This window comes from Coloeus monedula (genome assembly GCF_965178545.1).
Source record: "Coloeus monedula genome assembly, chromosome: 18".
Lineage (NCBI taxonomy): Eukaryota > Metazoa > Chordata > Aves > Passeriformes > Corvidae > Coloeus > Coloeus monedula.
In genome coordinates, this window is record NC_138798.1 from 9,548,784 (window position 1) to 9,574,314 (window position 25,531).

Genomic DNA, 25,531 nt, shown 5'->3' on the forward strand with positions numbered 1-25,531 from the left:
GAAAGTGTGAGCTTTCCAGGGATTATACAGCTGTGCTTATTTCAACTTCATGACTTTGAAATACCATGTAGGATGTTGCATTATTAATTGGTGCCTTCCCTGCACCACTTAATTAGTTTGCTAGTTTTGTCACACTTTCTAGCAATCTTAAAAAAATATTTAAATCATATTTGTTTTTACTAAGGGCTCTTAGCAGGACATTACTGAGACTGACAAATAAAGAAGTGTTTGGTTTTGGTTTGGTCTCTTGGAATCCAGTTTGTTGTATGTAGTGCAACTTGAACTTCCTGGACCCCTTGGAGAAAAAAAAAAAAAGGAATAAAAAGAGGGAGTTAAGTAATGGGAAATCTTTATTTGTAGCAGTGTGGGTTTTGTGTGTTCGCTTGTTATATGTGAATTGGATCATCTGAGGCATGACTTGCGTTTCTCCATTTCGTTAAGAAACAAAGCCACAGAGCACTGAGAGAGTAAAGTTTGATCTCTGCTTAGAAAATGGCTTACCCTGGAGCTGTGCCGTGGCAGCAGCAGCCATCCCCAGGGAAATTTGGGGTTTGCTGGGATCTGTCAGCCTCTCCTCCTCAGAGAGGCATTCCTAAACCCCAGGGAATCCCCTCCCCTAAAGTTCTGGAGTAAGCAGCGTGGAGGAATAATAAGCACTTCCTTCCTTTCTATTTTCAGTGACTGAACTAGAAAGTACCACAGTGCTGCAGCTCTGCTCACAGCACCGTCCTCTTCTGCTCACCCACCTCCCGGGCCTGCAGTTCTGCAAGGGGAGGCAGAGCAGCAATTCCAAGCTGAAAAAGAATTGTAAAAATGTCACCAGGATTATGGTAGACTGGCTTCATTATTCAATTTTGTATTTAATGTAACATTCAGTATTAAGTTCTCTGCAGGATTTTCACTACTCCCAGATTTATTTTTTCCTAGCAGTGTGTGTCAGGCTTCCCCCGCCCTCACTCTTGCAGCATGTTTGTTTTCCCAGGAAGGCATGGAGAGCAGCCTGATGTTTTGGATCTTGAGAGGCATTTTGGAGTTGTTGGAAGTGTCTCACTCCTTCCTCTGGTTTGGTGTAAACAGCTCTGCTGGCTGTGGCCCCAGGGAGGAGAACCTTTCAGCAGGAGGAATGGTGGCCAGCAAACAGGAGTGGGCGTTGGATGTAAAATCCTTTTGGTGGCCAGAGCTGGAGACATTTTGTCAGGTACTGTGAGTGGCGATAATCAGTAAGAAAACCTTTCAAAGAACTGGAAATTGTTGTCAAAAGGATCTGCACTCCTCTGTGAGTGTACTTTCAAGAGAGGTACTTTGCTAACAAATCTCAGTTTTCAGGTGATGATATAAAACCTTTTATTTTAGTCAAACTGAATAATATTTCCTGGTCTTCTCCCCAGTTATATCTTTACAAGCTTTGCATTTGTGTATTTCTTAAGCTTTGTTAAAAATAATAAAAACCTAACATTGAGCTTCTTAAAAAAAGTTGCAGTGTGTGATCTGAATTCAGAAGTATTCTTCCTGAAGTTTATTGATATTTAGGAAGGAAAAATTAATACCTGATGGGCTTTGTTAATCTTCTCTTTCGGAGAGATTTAAAGCAGACATTCTTTAGATTCTGACTGAAATCGCAGTCTTAAAAGTTCAATATGACTCATGAAATAAATTCTGATAAACTCACTTTAACATCAGTGTTTTGCATATTGCTTAATAAAATCACAGTGATGGAATGAAGATTGCTCTGATGGCAGGTTTCTTTCTGCTTTTGGCTCGAAGCTGCCTGTGGAACAGGCAGGTATGTAACATTGGGCACCTATCTATTGCTGTTTTGCATTTATAAAGCTGCAAGTCAACACATGAAAAGTTAGTGACTTTCCTTTCAAAATCAGTCCTACTTTTGTAATTGCAGTGGTAAACTTGAACACCCCTAACGTGAGTTTTAGTTTAAACTCTTCTAATGTGCCCTGTTGTAGAAGCATTCTTCAAAACACACAACTTTGTTTCTATCTGAGGGACTTTTTCCTGGCTTTCTGGATGCAGTTTGTATATTCTGTCATTGAAAATGGTTCTAATACATTATTGTAATTTCCAGGGTAGCATTAAAATGTATACATGGTATATGTGAGAAGGGGCTGCAAAATTATTTCAAACTAATTCCAGATACGGTATCTGATCCAAGTGATCCTCCTGATTCAAATGAAGGATGAGATAATGCTGAAAAAGACCAGGAACCTACCTACGCACTGGCAGTATTCCGCTCCTACAGCATGCTGTAGTTGACCATAAATTGTTTTGTGTAGTTAAATTGGCTAAGTAGGTTGTTGCAATGTGGTGCCATTATGAGGCATTCACTTGTTTGGGATTTGGCAGAAACCCAGTTTACATACGTGCAGAAAAGCAAAAAATAGCAGCTCCAGAATGTGTGTTTCATCTGTAGCCTGAAAGGAAAGCCATTGTACGGTTTGGGGGAAGAAAAAGCATGTCTATTTAAATAGAAGTATGTACTGGTTTACAGAACTGTTAGCTGCACGATCTCTATGTGCTTGGGAGCTACTGAGCTCCCTGAGCAGATGAGCTCTTGGCCACCAGGCCACAGGAGGTGTTTGTGGACATTGGTTGTTGGGAATAGGAGGAAGTGATGGTTGTGCCTGAGGCTTGATCATGGTACGGTTTTAGGTACGTTCTGGAAAAGGAAAGCTACAAAAAGAGTTTGAAAGAAAGCTTCAGGGAGCAAAGAGGAAGAACAGCTTTATTGTGATTGCCCGGGAGTAAGAGCAGAGAGCATGAGGAAAAGCAAAACCAAGAAAATTTGGCAGATTAGTCTGTGCATTATATCTAGTTGAAGCCATTGGTTTTTGCTTTGCATGTAACACTGTTACATGTTTTTTCATGTAAAAACACTGATACTAAAAGACTGATACTTCTGTGTTGTTTTTTCCTGGGTTCTTATACATCTTATGGAGTGGAACTACAGATTTTCTGCAGACATGCAGGGGTAGGGTCCATTTTAGGGGGTTATGGGTCTGCTTTTCTGGTCAAATGTCATTTGTGATTGCAGTAATAATTTTCTTTGCTTCCACTTTGTATTAAGTTCTGAAGAGTTTTGATCACACTGAAAGTAAAGCTAAACAAATCGAAACAAGACCTTTAAACAAGGATAAAGGAGTAAATATTTGTATATCCTGCTCTCTGAACAGGTTTGGAAAGCCAAGCTCATTCTCAGTCAGGTACTCCTATCAATGAGACTATTCTTTCCTGCCTTGTCACAAAATTGTTTACATGATCAGAGGATTTTCATCTTAGAAAGCTACTACAGGAAAAGCTTCAGAACCGAATAAAGCACGAGGGAAGGGTTTTCACTAATGCAAGAGCAGTTTTTGTGAATGATCGTAATTTAAGTCCCATCCTAACGTGCAAGCATGGTAGTATGTGCAGTTCATTTTTTCAGGTGTGGCTGACTAGGATGCTGTCAGCATCCACCAATAAACACCTGAAAACAATCTCGTTAGATTTATTACACATGGCAAAATCTGAGCTGGCTAACCCTAATTAAATTATATTTCCTATCAGTCTCCAGCCTTGCTCTCCAAAGATTCCCTTGTCCCAGAAATGTAATTAGAAGGATCAGGATGTATGGCCAAGTATTTGCATCTGCCACTGGAAAATGGATTCTGCTGAGGAATCTGATGATTCCTATTGGACTGCTTAGTCCATAGTGAACACTGATGATGTCAAGGCACTAATCAAGTTCCTAAGATTTTTAGTAACAGATTACTTGAAGATAGAAACTTGCTGTGACCGCATATTAACAGCTTTCAGGCTAGGAAAACTTACTTCAAGTTACTCCTTATATTTTTGGTAGTTGAGCTTTGGCTTAGTAGGGCATGTTCATTGACACTGAAGAAAAAAGGCACAATACTATTTGGGCTTTGCTTGCTTTTTCTTGGAATAGTTCACAAGCATATGTAGAAGGTGTGCTGTGGCTTCTGCGAGCCTTGCTCTTTTGCTACTGGCAGGAGTCAGTTGACTTCAAATCTAGATCTAAATCCGTGGGACCACAACTTTTGTCTGTCCATTATTCCGCTGGCCCTCAGTGCAATTCAACATGCTGTGGAATCTGACCCATATTTTCATGGTTCTGTCCTTTTCAGTTGGATCCCTCTTTAAATGTTTCTTTTCCTTTCTCTGCAGGGAATCTGGCGCATCCCCGTGGATGAGATCGACCGCCCGGGCAGTTTTGCGTCTCATATGAACCGCTCAATTGTCCTGTTGCTGAATGTGCTGTCACAGCTAAAGGATTACAACACCTTGCTCAAAGTCTCATCTATGCTGCAGAGGACCCCTGATCAGGGAAAGTACGATAGATTTATTTTAAGCCATTACTTTTTAAAGCTTTGAATATATTTTGTTCACTGTATGACTATTTTATTTAAAGCTGTTCTTTGTTTAGGAAAAAAAGTCTTTAGACAGATTCCCTTGGGAATATAGTGGAATGATGGTTAATTTTTCTCAGGATTACGATTCTTTAATACAGCCTAGAGTTTCTCTGTATTTCTGTTGCAACTCAGAGCAGCCTTAGAGGTGGCGTAACAGGCTTACAGAGGTGTTGTGTCACGTGGAGGGATTCGCTGGGGAAACAGAATGCCGTGATTTGTGCACCCTCTGCTCGCTCTTGCATAAGAGCTGAGTCCAGCACAGGAGGTCACGGCCCAGCATCCTGCCTTCCTGTAATCCTTGATGGACTGAACAATGGTTATGTGCCTCTTGGCAGCTGATGCTATTTAAAAAGCTTATCCTGTTCAGGGGTGATCTAATTTTAATTGCATTAACCTTATTTAAGAAAAAAGAAGCTATTAATGTGAGCTATATGTGGATTCGTATCAATGGGAAGACCAAAATAAACATCCAAGGAAAACATAGAAGCAACTGAGGTAAAATTCTAGTAGGTTGCCCTGTGGGAAATGTTGAAATGAGTCTCCGGCAAATGCTTAAGAAATGAAACTTGAATGATTGATGGCAATAAGTTGGAGGCATTGAAGGTTTCTTCATGTGTTTTTGAGTGTGAGTGCATGTGAATTTGCATGGATTGTAGTGTGTCTGGGAATATGTAACCACTTGTTCAGCAAACTTGAGGGCAAAAATACTTTGACTTTTAGCATATCAGAAGAGCTGGACCATAGAAGGTTTAAATTCTGTCCTAAGCAAGCCCATAGCTGTACTAAAAATACTATGTTATTTATAAGTCTAGACTGAATTCAAAAAACAAATAATTTGACATGTTGGATCAGCCAGTGCCAGCCATGGTGAGCTGCAATCATTAGAGGAACTTAGCAGTGCAGATATTCTGGGTGTGTCTGGTGTATGCTTGGAACAACCCTATTTTTAAAAATAGGGAGGTTTTAGTTATTACTGAACTAATGAGGAGTCAGATGTTTATGGTTTGCTTTTCAGACAAAAGGTACAAAATTACCAAATTAACCTAAAATCATAGAGAGGAAATATGTGCATTAAAAATGTTGGCCTTCTGACTGAAATAGTACCCTTCAAAGTTATTTACTTGATTTGTAGCCCTCTCAATAAAACCAGCTAATTCTGAAATAGAAATTAAGTTTTCCATTAAACTTGATTAGGTGGAATTGACAGCTGGAAGGGTTTTCCTTGAAAGCAGACTAAAACTGTGTCAGAATACGTTGAAATCATAGTGCTTTAGTAAATTAAATGAAGCTATGGAGTTAATGTTTTACACATACAATATAATTTTTTTGTAATACTAACTAGGAAAAAAGGTAGTAGCACACCCATGTGTTAGCTCTAAAAATCCTAGGTTCAAAGGCAGCTGATATGATCAAAGAGAGAGGATTTGCTGATGTCCTTAATCTCACATGCACGCTTTATCCAGAACATGAAAATCACCTGAGAGTTCAACATAGCTTTGTGTAACTATAATACTCCTTTTCAAAAAAAAGGATTGAATTAAAAGCTGGTATTTGAGGGGCACAGAAGGCTTTATACAAGAAAACTGTAAATCTGGTTGCTTGGTTTGCTCTGGGTTTGGTTGTTTGGTGTTTTCCCATTTCTCCCCTTCCCTCTGTTTGTAGCCCATGCTGTCTTCCGCTTTGTTTGTGTCATCTTTGATGCTTGTGGTAAGGGGAGAAGTGGAGGGAAACAGAGCTAAAATGTTATATCCCTGTATTCTTATATTTCAATATGCACCTGTATATGTTTTGTTTGCTTTCTTCTTGTTTTAAAGTTAAAAGAAAAAAAAGTTTAAAGAAAAAGCTTTTGTTTTTCTTTCAATGTACTGGTTCTTGCTTTTAGAGTCCTGTAAGCTTTTGGCAGTTAACTTCATTTCTGCTCTCTTGCTGTGGCACAGGAAGTACTTGCGTGATGCAGATCGCCAGGTTCTGGCCCAACAAGCCTTTGTGCTCACAGTGAAAGTGCTGGAGGACACTCTCAACGATCTCACACAGGTGAGGCAGCATTGCACTTCATGGCTGTAATTTAGTAATTAGGTTTTGCAGTGTTCAGTTTACTCATTCCTTAGATCTCCTGAGACTGAAGGGCTACATTTATAAGCACTTACTTCTAATGCCTTTTCTTTATATGCCACTACACAGAAAATTTCCTTCCAGCATTGTTGTTTTTTGGTTTTGAAATTCAGTAACAAATACAGTTTTTAAAAATGGATTGCAGTAAGTTTGGTCTGACTGTTGCTTAATCTTCAAATAATGGTAGATACATGTAGTGTACAATAGCTCCATTTTCAGGAGGGATCTATAGAAAATTTCCTTTAAAAATGAACTAAGATTCCTCTTGCAAAACAGATAACTCAGTCTTACATGCCTAGCCACTTTTCACTGCTAGTCCTTGACAGCACCACACTCATATAATTGTAATCTAGATTTAGTTTTTAAAGGTCATATAGAAGCTAATCAGTTTCCAGGTTAAGGGATCTGGATGTTGGAGCTTTACTTGGTAAATACATTCAAGCAAGAACTTGTTCCTAAGGGTTTTCCAAGTTAATAGACTGCAGGTTTAACAAATTAAATGAAAACATCCTCAAGAACCCTGGAACTCTGTGTATGAAATAGTTTGTTCATAAATCTGGATGGAAGAATTGTATCATTATCAATTTTTGAAAGAAGAGATGATGTACTGAGGTTTTCTACCTTTGGAACATCACCGAAGTAAAGGTACAAAAATTAAAATACTATAGCAGGGTTTTGCCTACTTCTTGATCTATTTACCAGAAGGTTATGTATGAACGATAGGAAAGATTCTTAAATTTGAGGTTGATCTGCAGCTGCCAAAAGAAACAGGTTTGGTTTTGATTTCAATATGTTAGAAGAAAAATTTGTGCAATTAAAACCTTGCATTTCATTTAGTTGGATCCCTTAGCATGGACTGAAGTAGTGAGGGAAAATAAACATTGTGGCTTCAGTTCAGCCTGAGCTGTTGACACTTCTCTGTGGTGTTTTCACGTATTAAAATACTTCTAATTGTAAGATTTGAGGCCTGGATTAATTAATATTAAGGAACAAAAAAGAATGTACATAGAATAAATGCATTTTCTTCAGCAGAAGCAATAATGAAAGGTATGTGTCAATATTTATGATAGTCACAGCTGCGTTCAAATGCTTTCTGATTTCAATGATAACAGAGAAGAATGACTTCTTTTATTAAGGTTTCAGAAGATCAGGGTTCCAAGTCTTCTAGCCTTGCTTCAGGAAGGATGACAACAGACGTCTCCAATAAAACTAGTGCTGAAGAGGGAAAAGATGTCCTTCCCAAAAAGCCAGTTTTATCAGATGGAGTAGTACATAGTACTGAAAATGGAGTAAAGGAAGTGACCCAGGGACAAATTCCCAATGCTATGGACGTATTGGAACAAGAGGACAGGAATGACAAGGAGATTAAAGAGCTTCCTGGTCCTGGCTCAGTTGAGCCTATGGATTTTGATGGCTATTCCAATGACCCTGAAAAAATTGATTCTTCCTGTAAACGCAGTGAGCCAGACCGTCCCCAGTCCAGCAGGATCTCAAAGGACAGAGCTCCAGAGAGCCGGACTCCAGAACTTTCCTTGGAAGAGCTAAGTATCAGCTCAAAACACCAGCAGCAGGCAGCTAAAGGAATACTGCAAGCAGTACCTACAGAAGAACCTGTCCAGAGGTCAAGCAGGAAGAGGAAATTACTTGAGGATGTGGAGTCTGGAAAAACACTTCTGCTTGATGCTTATCGAGTCTGGCAGCAAGGTCAGAAGGTTATGGCCTATGATCTGGGCAGAATTGAGAAGATCATGTCTGAAACGTACATGCTGATTAAGCAGGTATTGTATGACTAATTGTCATTTCTCTATGTGGCCTCAGACATGGTTTTAGGATATAACAGGAATTGCTAAACCAAGCAGTATGAAATAGGCCCTGTATCTGTTTAAAACTTGGGGAGATAAACATCTCCCAAAGAACCATTCTCTTGACAAGACTGTTGCTGTGGATGGGGAGTAGGACCCTCCATGTTTTGAAACTAGATTTCTGAAATGAGTTGAGAGCTGTAGTACCAGTTATGTGGTATTTGTTCATGCTAAATGTTAGTTTGAATTGAGAGAGCTGAGTATTTATCTTGGGATATATGCTCCTCAGTAAATTAAGGTCAGTGTTCTGCTGTAGAAGTACTGCTTCTTCCCCTTGCTCCCTGCTCTACATCCCCATTTCATCTCCATTTAATTAGATTTATACATTAGCTAAGTAATTATTACTTCATTAGTTGTGATTCTGTGTTCAGGTGGATGAAGAAGCAGCACTTGAACAGGCAGTCAAGTTTTGCCAGGTGCATATGGGAGCATCAGCACAGAAACAGGTAAGCTCTGAAGCCTTTGACTGCTGCTAACAAGCTTTTATGAGTCTGTACAGGCAAATCTGTTGCTCAGTGTCTGCAGCACCTAGAAATACCTACTTTCCTTGTATTGGTGTCATCTAAGATAAGTTGGGCTACGTTAGTAGGAGGATCATCCCCTTTATTGGGGTCGTTGCTACTGTTTATGTCAGGCTTGAAGAATAGTTTTCGTGCTCAAAAGCTGTTGGGGAAACCCCAAACCATCTTCAAATTGAAATATTTATGGCACACTACAATTTTCCTGATGTCCACGTCATATCCCAGCGTTTCATGGGTGGTAATTACTTCTCTCTGCTCCTTAAGGGCTACAGCCTCATCAGCTCTTCTTGCTAACATTGCACTCTGCTCCAGAGATACCAGATAGCTTTTCTTTCAACTTGCATGTTTGAGAATCTGATTTTAACTCTGTTAAAAACAAACTGTTACTCAGTTTGTTTTTAGTTTGTAGTTTCTGGGTTTATCCAGCAAACAATTATAAGGGCTTTAAAGGGATCATTATTTATCTGTCCTTAATGTGAAATCAAAGCCAAGAAGAAAACTGGATGAATGACATATTCAGTGGTATCCATTTTGCAGCCCCAAAGTATTTACTAGATTTGTATTTTCCATAATTTTTCTTCAGTTAAAATGTGCTTTTGTATAGTGCACCTCTTAGCAGAGTAATAGGAGAGGATGTAAGAGAAATGATAGGTTTTTTTCTTTGTTAGGTTTTCACGGAAGTAACTTTCTCCAATTTGTGCCCCTCAGGAAGTCAGTAACATTGTTCCATTGAACTATAGAAATGAACAGAAATGTCAAGAGAAGTATTGATTCTAGTAGACATGTTTGCTTACTTGTAGTCTGGTATTTCAGGTTTAAATTTTTTTTAATAAATAAATGTTAGCTCAGCATGGTAAGCTTTTTTCAGTTTATTTTGGGGAAAAAACAGACGTCATCACACTGTGATTTATGACTTCAAAATAAAAAGAATTTGCTAATAAGCTTCTTTAAAAAGTAATGCTACCGTTGCTTTTTTGGATGTGTTCACCTTTTTAAAAAACACTCCCCAAATTCTCGTGTGTCAGCCCAGTTCCTTGCTGGGCTTTCTTGAAGGTTCTGGGAATGTGATTGCTATTCAAGCTCTTCCAGCAGAGTCAGTGGTTACCCAGGCATGTGACAAAACGTGAGAATGGTGAAAAACCTACACACAAACTGATCTCTAGTGTAGACACAATAGGTGAGCTTGAATTTAACAGCACTGGAAACAGTAAGATTTCCTGTTAAATCACTTGAAATAAAACATACCCCTTAACATGCTGCACTTGGAAGCTTTCCCTTTTAGGAAGCAGTCCCAGCTAACGAGCTTATTACATCCTGCAGTATCATTTTCATCTGCTTCTAGCAGGATCTTGCAAGCTGTGTGAAGCTGCTCGTATCGCACTATGAATTAGTGTGGAGACACAGGAATAGCCACTCTTGTAGACATCTGTCTGTTTTCAACAGCCTGAATCCTGTTTTATTTAAAATTGGCAAGTATTTGCCTTCTGTAAGCAAATGATGTCATGTACAGAGCTGCTGCAGCCCAGGGAAATGCTTTGTTCCTGGATAGTTTGAGTGGGTTTGCAGGGCCTGTGGTTCTTCAGTCACTTATCCAAGAAATTGACAGTAAAAAATAAAAAAGTGAGCACAAAAGCCACCTTGATATATGTCTTTCTCAGCTGGCTGTTGTATTTTACAGTTCCAGGCATTATATGGTTTTTTTATGAAAGTTTTCACTTGCTACTAAAATTAGGCATTACTTAAATTCTGGCTTTTCTACTTTCTTCCAGACCAGTCAGTTTTTAACCTAAGTATTTAACAACTGTGTTAAAATCTACTTCTCTGCCTCTTCAGGCACAAGCAGGAAACACTACAGCAATCAGTAAGCAGAACTGGACAAAGTGGGTCCTTACACTTTTGTGATGAGATCTAATCTTTTTAATAGCTTGGCAGTGCTGTGACCCTTTGACTTGGTTTCAGAAATCCTCTGTAGTCGTCACGAGTGATGCACTGTTAACATGTTTCAAGCCAATGAGAGGCACATCACCTTCTACAAAGTCAGCTAAAAACATGGGAAGTGGCTTAGAAAGGTTGGCTTCCAGCTTTGAAGAAGGCAGAAAAAGTGGTACAAAACCTTGCTATGATAAGTTCCAGTGCTCCTGGGGGACTGGAGAAATTGGAGTGTTTTCCATAGGGAGATTCCAGTAATTGGTATAAAACTGTATTCTATGTGAGTTGCTGGGACATTTCTTTCAGTATTCCATATTAATACTTTTTTAAAGTGATAGATTCATCAACTTCAGCACATTTTGGTTCACAGTTTACAGAGTGGTGATGCAACATTCTTAAGTGCTGATATTAATGCCGTTGTAGAGAACAGGTGTGGCCAAAAGTAATTCCTCCACTTTTTGTCCTTTGCAGTTTAAGTTCTTAAGTGTGAGCAAGACTTTTGATATACGTGTATCAAATGGGCTGAAATCCAGTGGTGGTTGCTGTGTCATTAGTAGTTAAGTAACTAAAGTTAGACTGGAGATTAATTGACTTTCTGATCAAGCAGCATTTTGAAGGTTTCTTGTTCTTTTCTTTGATTTTTCTATCTGGGAATGTTATCTAAAAGATTTGCAGAGATCCTGAAAGCAGTCATCTATTGCTCTGAGTTATATTTTTAGTCTTGCCAACTGTGATTTTCATATGAAATTAATGGTCCCTGGAAATGGAATATGAAGGAGGCCTTGTTGAGGGAGAATGAAAGATTGAGGCAGACTAGTTTGATTTTGAAGTAGCATTTTACTTAAATATGTGGTTCTTAGGATCAAGGAGGGGACATATTGGCAGAGAGCAGTTGTAAGGATTCTAGATAATTAGAGAATTCCTAATAAGCCTTTCCACTGACTGCCTAAAATTGCTCTTACTAAATTCTTCATTTTATGCTGTTAAAGACATACTGATATGGGAAAGTTACTGCAGTACAAGCCAGGATGAAGCTTTGTATTGCACAGATTATCCTATAAGTGCATGTGGAGATACTTCAGTTTAAAGACCCATCTGTCTTCTTTTTTCCTGCAATCTGAAAAGGTATTTTTATTACTGTGGACTTAGTACTGAATTCCTTAATACTTTTAAAATTACACCTTTCACCAGTGTTGAAAGTCATGACAGTTAAAACTCTGTGGTTGTGTGTTGGGATATAATGTACCACCAATCCTGAGAACTGAATTTATATAAAACAAATATCTTAAAACATTGCAAAAATCAACATTGCACAGAGGGCTGGATTTAACATCTCTAAAAATACAAGAATGTTCAGAGGCAAAGTTCCAAAATGCCACTAAGTCCCAGGTCATGTGTTGTGACCCCTGAGAATATGGGACTCTATGTAGAAAGCCCTAGTAATGGGTAGTGTTGCAGGAGCTGAAATTTCTATTGGCTCTTCAAGGTGTAGTATATCATCTAAATGTCATGAGAAGGGGCTATTTCAGCATTGCTGAGTTATTTAAGACTCACTGTTGCCTTCGCCAAAAAATCCTTGCTCTGGGACCAACTCCATCCCTGAAGTGTCAGGGAGAGAAAGGAAATTTTCTACTGCTCTTTCCTGCTCCAACTGCCAAGCCTTGAGCTCTTCCTGCTTGGTTCTGACTGATCAAATCTTCCCTTTCAGCTTTTGCTTCACTCACCTCTTCCAAAGTAACACACCCATGACCACCTCCCACTGGCTGATGCCAAACTCCAAGTGCTTTTCCCATTTCCCTGTCTCAACCTACAGTCAAAACTCATCAGCAGATTTCAGTGTCAGGTCTGATTAAAACTGATGCTTCATGAAGCTACCACCAGAATCAAAACAATGATTTTTATTATAAACACAATCAGGTTATGTGAACGAGCTGTGCCTTTCAGGCTCCTGGCAGGCTGCCGGGGTGATCCCTGATTTTATAAAGTTTTGTTGCTACTGTAATATAAAAGTGGTAGTTCCTGAGGGAAGGTGCTGTTTTAGTGCTCTTACTGCCCTTCTCTGGTTCCAAAACAGGGGTCGTGTTTTCTCCTTCCACCAGTGTTTTTACCTCTTCCCAGGGCTGGTGAGGAGTAGTCTGAATCCACAACATTGTACTGAAGAATTTTATGGGATCATTTGTGGGTTTGGTCTATGGGGGCTGCAGCTGAAACCACGCACAACAAGTTCAGATTGACTCTGGAGCATGGGTCTAGTGATGGTACAGTCCCTATGTTGGACCTTACAGTGAATGTGATATTTCACTTGGAATAGGAAAAAACTTTTCTTCTGTGGGTGAAGCTAGAGGGCACTCCCGTGGATTTTTCCCCTTCTTCTGTGGAATGCCGTCAGCACTGCAGTGACATGGGTTCTCAGGCATTTTTCTTCAAGGAGAAAACTTGAGAGTGACTTGTTTGAACTGCTTTGGGTGTCTAGAGCATTTTCTTCTCGAATTCTCACATTAAAAAACCCCCACAAAGCAACAAACCACCAAGCTGTTCTCTTCAGGAAACAGCTAAAAGCCTTCTGTAAAGGCACTTTGCCGGGAATGGGAGGAGATTAGGAGAATATTAAATAATTAGAAAATAATCATCTTCTACCTCATGTGTTTTCTCCCCCTTTTTGTTCCACCCACATGCTGCTAATTTTCATCTTTTCTTCCTGCACATCAAGACGTCAGAGACTGCTTACAGAAAAAGTTGTTTTTCCTGAGTTGTCTGTATGCTTTATTAATGCAGCAAAGATGACAAGAAAGGAGGGGGAAGGAGGAGGTGGGGATGGGGGGGGGACAAAAGGACGAGCTCTTTCATGGTCTCCTACCAAAGGGTGACCATTTTGTTCACTATTGCATTTGCCAGTTGCCATGGCATCCCCCTCTCACTCTATCCTGGAGGTGTATTCTTGATATAATTAACAGCTCTCCTCCTTCTGTCTCCTGCAGAAAGCAATCATTAAGTGAACATGAAGGAAAGAAAAGACACTTTTTATCTTTTACTTTGTATATTAATGTTTTTCATCCTGCTACCTGATCTCTTTTGGTCCAATAATGATGTTTTTGTGTATGAAAGTGTTGCTGCAATATGGCTGCCTGTGTAGAGCAGGACATAAAGCCCCTGCATGCATTTGTGTAAATAGGGGATTTAGTAAGGCTAGAGTTCAATCATATGTATCTAAACCTTTGTTATTTTCTGTATATAAAGGGTCTTAAGAAATACGAGGTTCTTCAGAATCTTGATCATGGATACTGCTGGTATTTCTGATGCACCTAGAGGAAAACTTCTGAATGAGATTTCTTTTAAATGCTGCTGTAGAGAGATTGGTGGGGGGAAGAATGAATAGGCATAATTTAATTAAAACACAATATTGAGCAGGAGTTGGAGTGGTACTACTGTGGAATGTGGCCAGCATATTGTTCAGTCAGTTTGTGAGACAGCTTCCAGGCTTTGTGGGGATGTGCTGGTATCCTTCTAAAAAGGCACACCTTTGTGTGAGGTGGATTCTGACTTCAGTCCCACTAGAGTGCTAAACTCAGGCACGGGAGTAATTAAAAAAAAAAAAAAATTTGTAAAAGTAATTAAAAAAACCCAAAACCAAAAAAACCCCGAAACAACAAAAAAACAAACAAACAAAAAATTGTTACGTAACAGTTGCAGTTCCAGCATTTTTCATTAGGAAACTTTTGTTGGGAAAACTGTCACTTTCCCTTTCTTCGGAACATTTGGTTGCTAATTTTTCCCACAGCCGCAGAGCAGTGAGCCCTCCCAAGAGCAGTAGTGGGAAGGTTGCTGTAGGATTTCTTTGTTTTTTGACAAATGTTTTGAAAAAACATCAAGTGTGGTGAAAATAAACCCTTGGTCAGGTTCTCTGGTTTGTGACTTCACAGGTTACAAAGTAAAATTTTTCTTATGTTTTATCTTAATGCTTTATTTCTTTTTGCTGCTGCTGTTGTCTCACTACTGAAGTGCCTCACTGGGAAACTGGGAGCTATTTTTTTTCCAGTAACATCTGTGAAAAAATTCTGCACTTTTGCTGATAATTTTATTGGTGGAAGGCTGTCCCAGAGCTGGATTTCCAGCATTTTCCTAACTTCTTTTTACATAAGCTTTCAACATGGGAAGGGTTTGTCCATCACCTCTGTGAAGCTGAATGAACTCTTTGAGGTGTATGCTGAAATAGTCAAGGTTCTAACAAATAAGGAGACTGTTTTTGTAACCTAAGTAAGAAATAGTCACAATTCACACAGACATGCATCCTAATTATTCATTTAAATTTCATCTTTATACATTCTTCAAAATAAGAAACAATTTTTGCTAAGTTTTTTATAGAAGAGAAATAAGATAGTGGGGTCTTTATGGAACCAGTGGATCATCCATTACACATAATTTGGATATTAATAAGCCTTAAATATTTCTTCCATCCACTTTGATATAGTAGCCCATACAAAATTAGTACTGCATACCCTTCAGTGCCTCATGTGTTTTTTAAAAACCTAGAAGGAAGTCCAGTCTTGACTAGAGGAACCTGTAATTACAATGAAAGATAGGAAGAAGTCAGATAAAAGATTTTTTATCTTAATTCAGTTATATGCACTTGTTCTGTAAGTAACACTAAATGTGAGAAAAGATTTGTTTCTTGGTGACTGAAGCCACTTTGTAATAGTGGTAGTAACAGAGGCACTGAGCATGGTGAGATGGATTGGAGAGGGGAAAAGGAGAAGTTCTGACTCAGTCAGAACAGACTAAATTTTGAGTTAATGCCACAGCAAAGTAAAAACTAAAAAACAATCTTCTGATGAGAAACCACATAAAACACTGGTAAAGGATTGTCATTGCCTCTCAGTTTCCTACTATCTGTCTGTGGAAAACAGTCTTTATTATGCCTTACTGGTGGTTTAGCAGTAGAGATAGATGAACATTAAAGGCTTCTGGTAAATCCACGACTTGCTGTAGTGAGTTTTTCTGGGTTTATTTCCCAGCTGGGTGTTAGGAGGTCCTGTGTTTTCTTGGAGATCTGCAGGATGATGAAATGTGGCCCCGTAAGTCCTGAGCAGTGTAGTTAGTGACACTGCCCTGAGCTGGGTTTTGTGAGTAGCATCACTTACTGATCAGAGGTACTGGAATTCTTGCCCCTACACTAAACCCAAAATCTTTTAAAGAACACGTGCCTCACTGTGATGCTCATTTTAGCTTTGTGCTTACAGCTTTTGGATGGTCTTCAGTTTCTGAGTGCAGTAAAAATACATGAAGCAGGTTTAAATCCCTTTTCGTAGGCTCTGTGAGTTGCAGAGTGAGCAGTAGACAACAATGGGTTTTTTAATGCTTGGCTCTTACGTTAAAGAAAGCTTTCTCCTTTTTCTTCCACCCCCATCCCCCCTTTTGAGAAAACAAAGTCAGTGTGAGATTTTTTTATTTTTCCTTCCTAAGTCTCTGTTTCTTTGGGTTGAGAAGAACCTGTCTGTTTACAGCAGCCTGAGACAACTTTTTACCAGGTCACATCTGGAAAGTTCTCTTTAAAGTCATAAACACAGTAATCTTCTTGTTGCTTTCTTCTGTATAAGGCTGCACTTTTTGACTACATATTAGACTTTTTGGTCATGGTTTTCCCAAGTCAGAAACATCATGTTAGTTTCAGGTTTATTCTTTCTTGCAAATAAAATGATTCAATTCTGTGGAAAAAGAGCTGGGATACTTCATCCTGGTAGGGAGAAGAATAATGGAGGATAAGGTTATGAATTGTGGTCTTCAGCAGAAAGGAAGGAACCAGACAAGAGGCACCATTTAAAGTTGCAGCAGGAGAAATTTGGATGAAGTGATTGGAAACAAATGTTCACTGAGAAGGTGGTAAAACACTAGAACAGGGGCCTGGAGAGGCTGTTGAATCTCCTTCCTTGGCAGTATTTGGACTGGACTGGCCCTGGGCCCTCAGTAAACTGGTCGAACTGGGAAATCAGCTCTGCTTTGAGCAGGAAGTTGGACTAGAGACCTCCAGAGGTCCCTTCCAGCAGGAATTATTCCATGGGGTTGCTCTCTTCCTCTAATCATTTTTCGTCTGAATACCATCCAAATATTGCTGAGTTACTTTCCAAATGTCCTCTTTCTGGCTCTGGAAATAGCTGTGCATTTTTGTAGAAATCCAGTTTTTGAGGTGCAGATATATTTTTAACATATATGTACCTAAGTACTAGTACCTTCATGTGTTTCTCTGGAAAAAAATTGGATACAATACAAGCACAGAAATGTCAGGTTCTACATCATCTATTATGCAAGTTAATGAAGTGCATGGGTGTGAAGGGCTTTCCCTTTAAATCACAGCTGAAAACGATTCCTCTAGTGATCTCACTTCTGGCTTAAGGCTTTCTTCTGCAGTTTAATTTCCCTCAGGTTTGTGTGATCCCATATGTGTGTTGAGACCTTTAGTTTTGGAACTGATGCTTTAAGCATCAGTAACTTGCTGCTTTCAGAGGCAGAATAGACCTTTTTTTGACCCAGGATGATAATTGTGACTATCATTGCTGGTTGGTTTTTTTTTTTTTTGGTGTGTGTGTACACATAGAATCTGGCAGGTTTTAATTGTATGCTTTTTAGAGATTGATTAATCAAGTTCAGGAACTTCAAAAATACATTCTGCCAATTATTTTTTAAAAAAATGTACTTGTGTGCTCTCTACCTTTGAATTTTAAGTATGCATGTTCTTCACCTGAAAGTTCCTCTGTTTTCTCAGTGAAATTCTACTGACTCTTCTGGCTCTGTAATAAATCTTTGGTCATCTAGGACATTAGGGTCCAATTTGATTTTACATTGGACAGCAGAACTCTGTTTCTATTTTGGACATTCACCTCTTATCACCATGATTGAAATAAGGGGGTTCTTTTCTTGGTAGAGATAGGAGACAAACAATTAAACATCTGAGAATTCTCTCTAACTATATCTTTTACAGTCCAATAAATCTCCATTAAATGAAGACTGTAAAGAGTGTAAAATAAATGCTTTCTGTGGTCTCACAAGCAAGAATACTTTATTTGATTACTGATAAAAGTTACAGAGAAGATACTCGTTTTATGGGTACTTTTATTCCCTTCTTTGGTGAATTTATGTCCCACTTCCACCTTCTGTCTATATAATAAATGAGACTGTGTTAAATTTTTAGCACTGGCTTTGGAAAAGAGCGGTGCTCTTGGTGCCTCTCTTAATTCTGTACAGGCAGATCTTCCCAAGCCTGTTTCAACTGGATGTCAGTGTTACTCAGGTCTGCAGTTATCAGGAATTTATGATTTGGAGTTATGCTGATCTCTTGTTTCACAAGCGAATACAGTTTTCTATTTTCTCCATTTTTTCTCACATCATTCACTAAGAATTATTTCTTGTGATAATTTGCAAAGCACTGCAGATCTGTTTGTTCAGGTCAAGCACTTGTCAACATATTTTTAAATGAAAGAAATATGTTTCTGTTTACAGGAGATTGTAACTCATACTTAATTACAGAGTTCAGAAAAGTATGTTATGTTGTGAGGGATGTGTTAAATTAGACTTTGTAAATGTGAATAAGCATTCAAGTGCTAGTTTGATAAATAGACCATAAAGAACGGTAAAATAATCCATAAAGGAGAAAAGATTTCTTCATAACAGTGATTGAGTCACTATTATATTCACTTTAAAGAGAGTGTTTTCTGTCTGTAAAAAGTGCTGCTTGCAGTAGTCACTGAAGCAGGTGGCACAGTTAGTGACACGAAGACATTTTCTCACTGCTGCCCCCTTTTTTTGTGTAGTCGACAGGAGAAGCACCCACAACCCCAAAGCATACAAAGGACAACAGAGAGGGCTTCTTCCCAGTAGCACCAGCCACACTGCATCCTACCCCAGTGAATCCGGACACTGTGACTCCTGAAAATCTCCTGAGACTGAATGATCTGCATTCCAAATCCAAACCAGCCTCTTCTTCTTCATCCTCCTCCTCCTCAGCATCTTCAGTACCGCCCTTGCAGGAGTCACACAGGGACACCGAGCAGCTCCGGAGTCAGAGCGCAGAGGCTGCCCCCAGCATCAGTGATGTTGTTCGCGGTAAGTCTCAGCCAGGGAGAACGTTTTGGCCCCCTCTAATCGGTTGCCACATGGTGAGTTAGTGCCTGAGTTCTGATTCTGTCCCGTTTCCTGATCACTCTACCACATTCAAAAGACTACACAGATTTTTGTCTTGGTCCTGAAATGGGTGCATCTGCATAGTCAATACATACATTAATTTGTAGGATAGATTAGAAGAGTGACCACTCTATGTAACTTGTGTGTGAAATCATGAAATAGCAGTCTGAAAATAGTCATCTCCTTTAGAGAACTGAAGTCTCTAGCAGCGTTAAAATTAAAATTGTTTTGTTTTCTTCAATGAGTTGAGGATCCAGTTCTTTTAACTTTTTACAAGATTTAAGGTATTTTAAAGTGATTACAATTAAAATAAACTGGTGGGCAGCCTACATCTGTCTTAGAAGTGCTTGATTACCATAATTAGCTGCACTGCTCTCACTGCCCAGCATATGTGTGTGTGGAGATACATAACACTGATGAGCAAGATTCTGCATGGTCTATAAAGTTAGCTTATCATCACTATTACTTTTCACATTTCAGAAAAGAAGCATCTGAAAGGATCAGAATGTTGGAATGTAGTATTTATAGCCCTGGTATGGTTATGTGCCAGGTTAGAGCACAAGAAAGGATTGAAGAAACCGAACAAATGTTATTTATTCTATAGCATGATTGTGTGATTTGTTTATGACTGTATTATGTAATTGGTTCTGTATGGTTTTCTAGATGAGGAAAGAATAAATGAGAATGCTGTCATTTGCTTTACTGCTACCATGGCAGGCTGGCTTGTTAGCAGCCAAAAAATCTCTATGCTAGGCAATACTGATCCACTTTGGGGAATGAAGTAAGATTAGACCCAATTTCAGACTTGCCTTGGGTGCCCAAAGAGGTGCTTGGGAATATTTGTGGGACACTGTGCATGTTAAGGTGGCAGAGCACCTGCCATAGCCTGTACTTTCTTGCAACTTTAGCAGAAACACTGTCTGAAAAAGCATCTGCTGCTGCCTGTGCTCACTCCATCTGTTCACAAACCTGGGCCCGGCACTACTCAAAAAATGCCTTAGACAAAGTCATGGGAGCCCAGATAAAGTTATGAATGAACCATATACAGAACAGGTATTGTGGAAAATGATGCATGAAGATACAGTGGATATAGTGTCCAGATTTGTGAGACAGAATGTTTTCTTAGTTTGGAATTGTGACTTTGTGAAGTTTTTGTCTTTATACTTCTGTGTGTCATTTCTTTCCTTACATAATCAGCCTTGGTACTGGAATGCACATAATCTGAATTCATCAGCAGTGAAGAGCAAATTAGGGAGAAATAGGTTTTCCCAATTTGCTAATCTCTGAGTACAGGACAAAATTGAAATTTAACATCCAGTATCAGCAGTTGTATTATAGCTGTCTAATTTTCCTTTTTCACAGTTCCAGGGAGAGATTGTCTTGGGAAGGGAAAAGAGAAGAGGGGAGTGATAAGGAAGGAATGGCTTAGGCTGTGTGTAAATTACATTTGTTGCTGTCCTTGGGAAGCAAAAGAATGGAGTTGCCTGGTGTCATAAGATGTCTTGGCAGGCTTGTTCAACGGGGAGTAATTGAGGTTTGTGGGTAGACAACAGGAGAGGAAAAAGTGAATCCTCTGTGAAGTTTTTATGTACTTACTAAGGAAACTGGTGTAGGAATGACAATGCTGATAAGAACACATGCATTCTTCTGGTTTTCAAACAGAACTCACGAGCATTTCTGATGTGCTTTCCTCTCTGCAATTCCCCAGGCCACGTTGCAGTGATTGGAACATTTATTTTAATCTTTTGACTTTCTCAGCTTTGTTAAGGTTGTAGAGTTAGATATTGTTCATTCTTCTTTCATGTTTTCTATACATCATTTTGATTGAGGGAGATGGAAGAGTTAGCTGCTAGAATTACACCCGTGAAACTGTCTGAAGATCAAGAGGCTCTCTCTCCAAAGCTCTCAGCCCAGTGCTGAATGCATGTGTTTGTATCTGGCTTTCTGGCTTTCTTACCTGGCAGGTCATTTTTCTAGCTGAGAGAGACACCAATTACTGCTGTGTCCTTTCTTCTTCTTTTCTTTTTAATTCTCCTACCTTTGCATCCACCTCCTCTAAAAAGAATTATTTATAATTCTGTTACAATCCTTTTTCATCTGCCTTCCATTAGTTCTGTTTGGGTAAAAACTCCTCCCATTTTTAGAGTAAACTGTTTTCAACTTTTTTGTCTCATCACCTCTACGTGTACCATGTTTGTTCACGTGGAAGTATTACACATCAGAGAGTATTAGCTGCTCTCATTTTCTCTGATTTCACCCAGGGAAAGGATTTGTTTTTCCAAGCAATGTTGATGCTATGCCACTCATTTCTTATGTAAATATTTTCCTGAGATTTTGTCTAGTGCATGACTAACTGGTACAAAATATAGCGTGATGGAGTCCAGCAGCAGAGTGGTGATGGTGGCAGTTTCAGCATGACACCTTCCTACATTTGGGTATAAATGTACTTGGGACTTTTAGCCCTCGTAGCTCAGCCTAACATTTCTCTGGGGAAGCTAAAATAGGACAATTAAGGTAAACTCCCTCCAGCCTGTCACACTGTTCCAGTATTACACTGTTCTAAATTGCTGAAAAGTCTTGACATTTTCTTCTTTGCTGTCTTATTGCAATAATGATTTTTATGAGGAATGAACAGGAAAACATTCACATTTGAGTTCTGATACCAAGAGAAGGTTTTTGTACCTGAAATTATTTAAGTTCTGTGTTTTGCTTAAAGCCAGGTATCTACCAAGTTAGAATATAAAATCTGAGTAGAAGACTCCCCACTATTAATTTTTTGTCCATTTAAGGCCTAAGCACTTCAATATGCAAGTAAGGTCATAATAAAGCTGTCCAAACTTAGAAATTCAAAGCTAGGGAAGACAATTCTTTGTGTTGTGCAGGGAAGTGGCACTCCATAAGCCATATGAATATCCTGCTGTAATTTCAGATGTTCGTGAAATGGGCACAACAGGGCAAGTAGAGGTATAAATATAGTTTAACCTGTAGAACTTTGAGAGTTTCAGAAGCACAAGAAATAAATACAGGTGTGGACAGTTGCATGGAAAGGTGAGCAGACTATTGCATAGAGAGCAATGAAGTTAAATTGTTTTAAGTGTGTGTAGGCAGCTGCAGACTCCTTGAAAGTCCCAATTAAAGAGGGTTTTGAAGTGGGAAGTCCTAAGAATTCAGTAATGTTCAGTAGTGTTGGAATGTGACATTTCACCCTGTAGGATAACTGGGTGCTGGAGTCATAGGATGTCACAATGACCGCCACTGACCACTGCCCAGGCCAGCTCCTGCGGTGTGCGACAGGAGTGGGGAGCAGCTGGAGGCTCTCGGCTTTAAAGCTGCTCCTCAGGAGTTCAGCTCTGCCCAGGGGAGCTGAAGCTCCAGGCACAGTGGCTGTCAGCAGTCCGGATGAGGGAGAGGATAAAGAGTAGCAAGGAGGCTTGCCACACGGGATAATCCAACTTTATGGGAGGCAACTCCCAGAAGACAAGCCTCCAGCAGCTCCAGGGAACCTCTTATAAAGGGAGGTGTTACAATGGGGATGGCTTAACTGGGGACCAACAGAAATCTCTAAGGGAGGGCTATGGACGAGGATAGACATTTCCTTGGGCCAATAGCCTCAAGGGGAGGAGGGGAAGGGATCACATGCCCCAATGGGGCATCGAGGTTTAGGGGATTTCCAAAGGGGGAGGTATCTAGAGGGGTAGGGTCTCGGGGGATTGATGGGGACCATATAAGGGTAAATTGTGAGGTTTCAGATGATGGACACTGGACCTTCGGGAACAACAGGAGGGGTATGGGTGATTGATAGGGAAAGGGCTAGAACCATGTAGGGAGCACCGGGGGAGCGGCTTGGGTCTGGGGCAAACCAGTTGGGAATAGGAGTGGGGAAGGTAGGGATGAACCATTGGGGTACAGAAAACTTATATAAAAATACAGTAAAGGTATCGCATCGCCACAATAGAAGAACTTTTAGGTGTAAGGAGTATCTTTTTCCAGAAGTCTGTGACTTAGTTTATTTTAGCAACTGATACATGACTTTAAATTGATAGTGGGTTCTTGGAAGACTGAGAAGACTGAACGTTCTCCTAAGGCATTATTACAGAGGATGTAAACCATCATTTTGCATTGACAGCATCTGTCTTTGTGTTAAAAGTGCATGGCACAAGGGTCCACCTTGGTTCCTTACAGTTTCTAGATACCCAGACATCAGTGGACATCCACAATTCCTGTTTCTGAGTAAAATAGTGGAGATTGTACTTTGCCATCATAAGCTGAGCTTAACCTCATATTGATCTCAGTGGCTCCTGAGTTCCTTGTCATGAATTTCCAAAGACAAACAGATTTTAAGAGCCTGTGATTCAGTGTTTTGACAACTTTCTTCTTACACGAAAGTATTTGTCCCTGTTGGCTGTGCCTTATTTTAACGACACATTTCAATTCACATTTTCAGGTACTTTTTAAATGAGTCTAAGTAGTAACATTCAACCCTCTTAATTGCAGTCAGTGTCTTACCTTGTTTTTTCTGTTGAATTCAAAATTGTGCTGTAGAGCACAGAGTTGTTTTCAACAGATGACTCAAAAAAAGATGAAACAGAAAAAGTTAGGCAGGCCGAGGACCAGTGGCCTCATATGAGCTGCCTTCATATTGCAGTTACCTGGTATGAAGGTTCTCTCTTAAATGGATGTGTTCTTTTGCTCTGTTTTCTTGTGTCACTTGTGTGCATCTTGCTTTCACTACTTTCTCCTTAATTGCCAGTGTTGATGTGTTCTGGTGTTTGATAGCTGTCTTCCCCAGTTCCCAAGGCTGTATTTCTCCAAGGCTTTAAAACCTCTTCTTTAAATGCATGGAGTCCCACACTATTGGTACTGTCCTGGGGTAGAAGCTCCTGCCCACCTGTTAGTGACTGAAGAGTCATCAATGGAAATCAGCCAGGCTTCCTCCAGTGAGCTCTGCATGGGATCTCTCTGATCTCTTGCTGTTTCAGCCTCCTTGGCATTGGTATTCTCACTTCCCCTTGTCTGATCTGTGCTTTTCATGAAGCTTTTTATTTTTCACAATGGGTGCACTCTGAAAACAACTTGACTGCTGAATGTCAGCAGGGGTTTCCTGTTTGCGAATGACTTCTTAATTCCTTTTTGCAGTGCTCAGACAGTACCAGTCAGTCATGGCTCTTTCTCTTCCCCTTGTAAAAGTATGCTGATTTGCCTCCTGTTGAAACAAACTCACTCCAGAAGAATTTTTCAGTACACTTAATGTCTATTTCTGATATCTACACATCAGATTCCTTAAGTTTTATTTATTCAATCCAGTGTTGTGCAGAAAATCCTTTGACATTAAACTGTCATCATTTTTATGTACTTGTGTTGGATCAGTACAAGCAAATAGGGCAGGGGCAGCAGCTGCCCAGCAGAGGCGGGTGAGGTGCTGGTATGGAGCCAGGGGTTTAATGCAGTCAGGGCAGGTCTGTGCTCCAGGAGGCTCTCTAGCCCTGTGCACTCCTAGATCTCCTTGAAAATCCTGGAGAGTCACTGGCCTATGGTTGTCTTGCACTAATGAAACACATTTTGTGGAGGTCTTTTGTAAAGGAACGTGGTAGCAGTGCTGTATGGTTACAATATGGTTCAGTTTCACTAGTTTTAGATTGCTGTCAGCAGCATAAAATTTACATATATTCCTGCACAAAGGCAGACTGAAGAGAGATGTAGTTACAAGTCCTCTGCACAGGTATTGTGATGCTTACAAAGTACTTAGAAAATTGTGGGGTGTCATTACATTCACTTAAGAGATTTTTCTCCCAGCTGCTTTTGCTAATTTCCTTGTGCTTAGCTGGCTGTCAGGGCAAAGGAGGGTGAAATATTGATGGTGAAGGAAAGGTCTTACAGCTTCTGTTAGATAACTCATAGAGAAAATTCAGAAGCAGAAGACTGCAAATGACTCTTCCTGTCCACAGGTGTTGCTGTGTGGTCATCTCCAGATGATGTGTCCTTGCTGAGTCGGATATTAAACAATATCAATTAGCTGTGTTTTGATAATGCCATTTGAAAGTTCATGTATTTGAATATCAGGCTGTTGTCTTTTTGATCTAGGCCCATTGTTTGCTCTTTTAAATTGAAGTTTTGTTTAAAAAAAAAAAAGAGTTAGGATTGAACTTCAGGGTTTTTCTTTACCCACGTGCATGCCAGGTTTCTGCACCTCTAGGACTGCTGGTGGTGGCAGGAAATGTTTTTGGGCACAGGAATTCCATTGTCTCTGCTGTTAGACTGGCACCAGCATGGCTATTAGAGGGATCTGGGAGTTAGTATGGGCCAGGGACTATTTCCAGGAAGCACTTTCAAAGCAGCCACCTGTTTTAAATTTTAGTCTCACTAATGTTCTGTGACAGCTGACCTCAGCATTAGGAGGAGTTTTGGGGTATGTCTCATATAATTGTACAGTACAGTCTCCCTGCTCAGGACCTAGGGGTAAATATAGCACTGTGCTGTGCTATTGCACTGCAAACTTCTGTTCACCAGACTG

At 39.8% G+C, this 25,531-nt stretch overlaps 1 protein-coding gene across 5 annotated transcripts in view; it reads left to right on the top strand.

Annotated features, from left to right (window-relative positions):
• CABIN1 (calcineurin binding protein 1) overlaps positions 1–25,531 on the top strand; it is a 107,549-nt gene that overhangs the window by 72,614 nt on the left and 9,404 nt on the right. For 4 of the 5 annotated variants that reach the window (XM_082293684.1, XM_082293687.1, XM_082293686.1 and 1 more), the window contains 5 exons: positions 4,180–4,343; positions 6,362–6,458; positions 7,673–8,314; positions 8,770–8,844; positions 18,651–18,942. In XM_082293684.1, coding sequence (XP_082149810.1) covers positions 4,180–4,343; positions 6,362–6,458; positions 7,673–8,314; positions 8,770–8,844; positions 18,651–18,942 — 1,270 coding nt within the window. The remainder of the gene's footprint in view (positions 1–4,179; positions 4,344–6,361; positions 6,459–7,672; positions 8,315–8,769; positions 8,845–18,650; positions 18,943–25,531) is intronic. The other variant, XM_082293688.1, reaches the window with a different exon arrangement.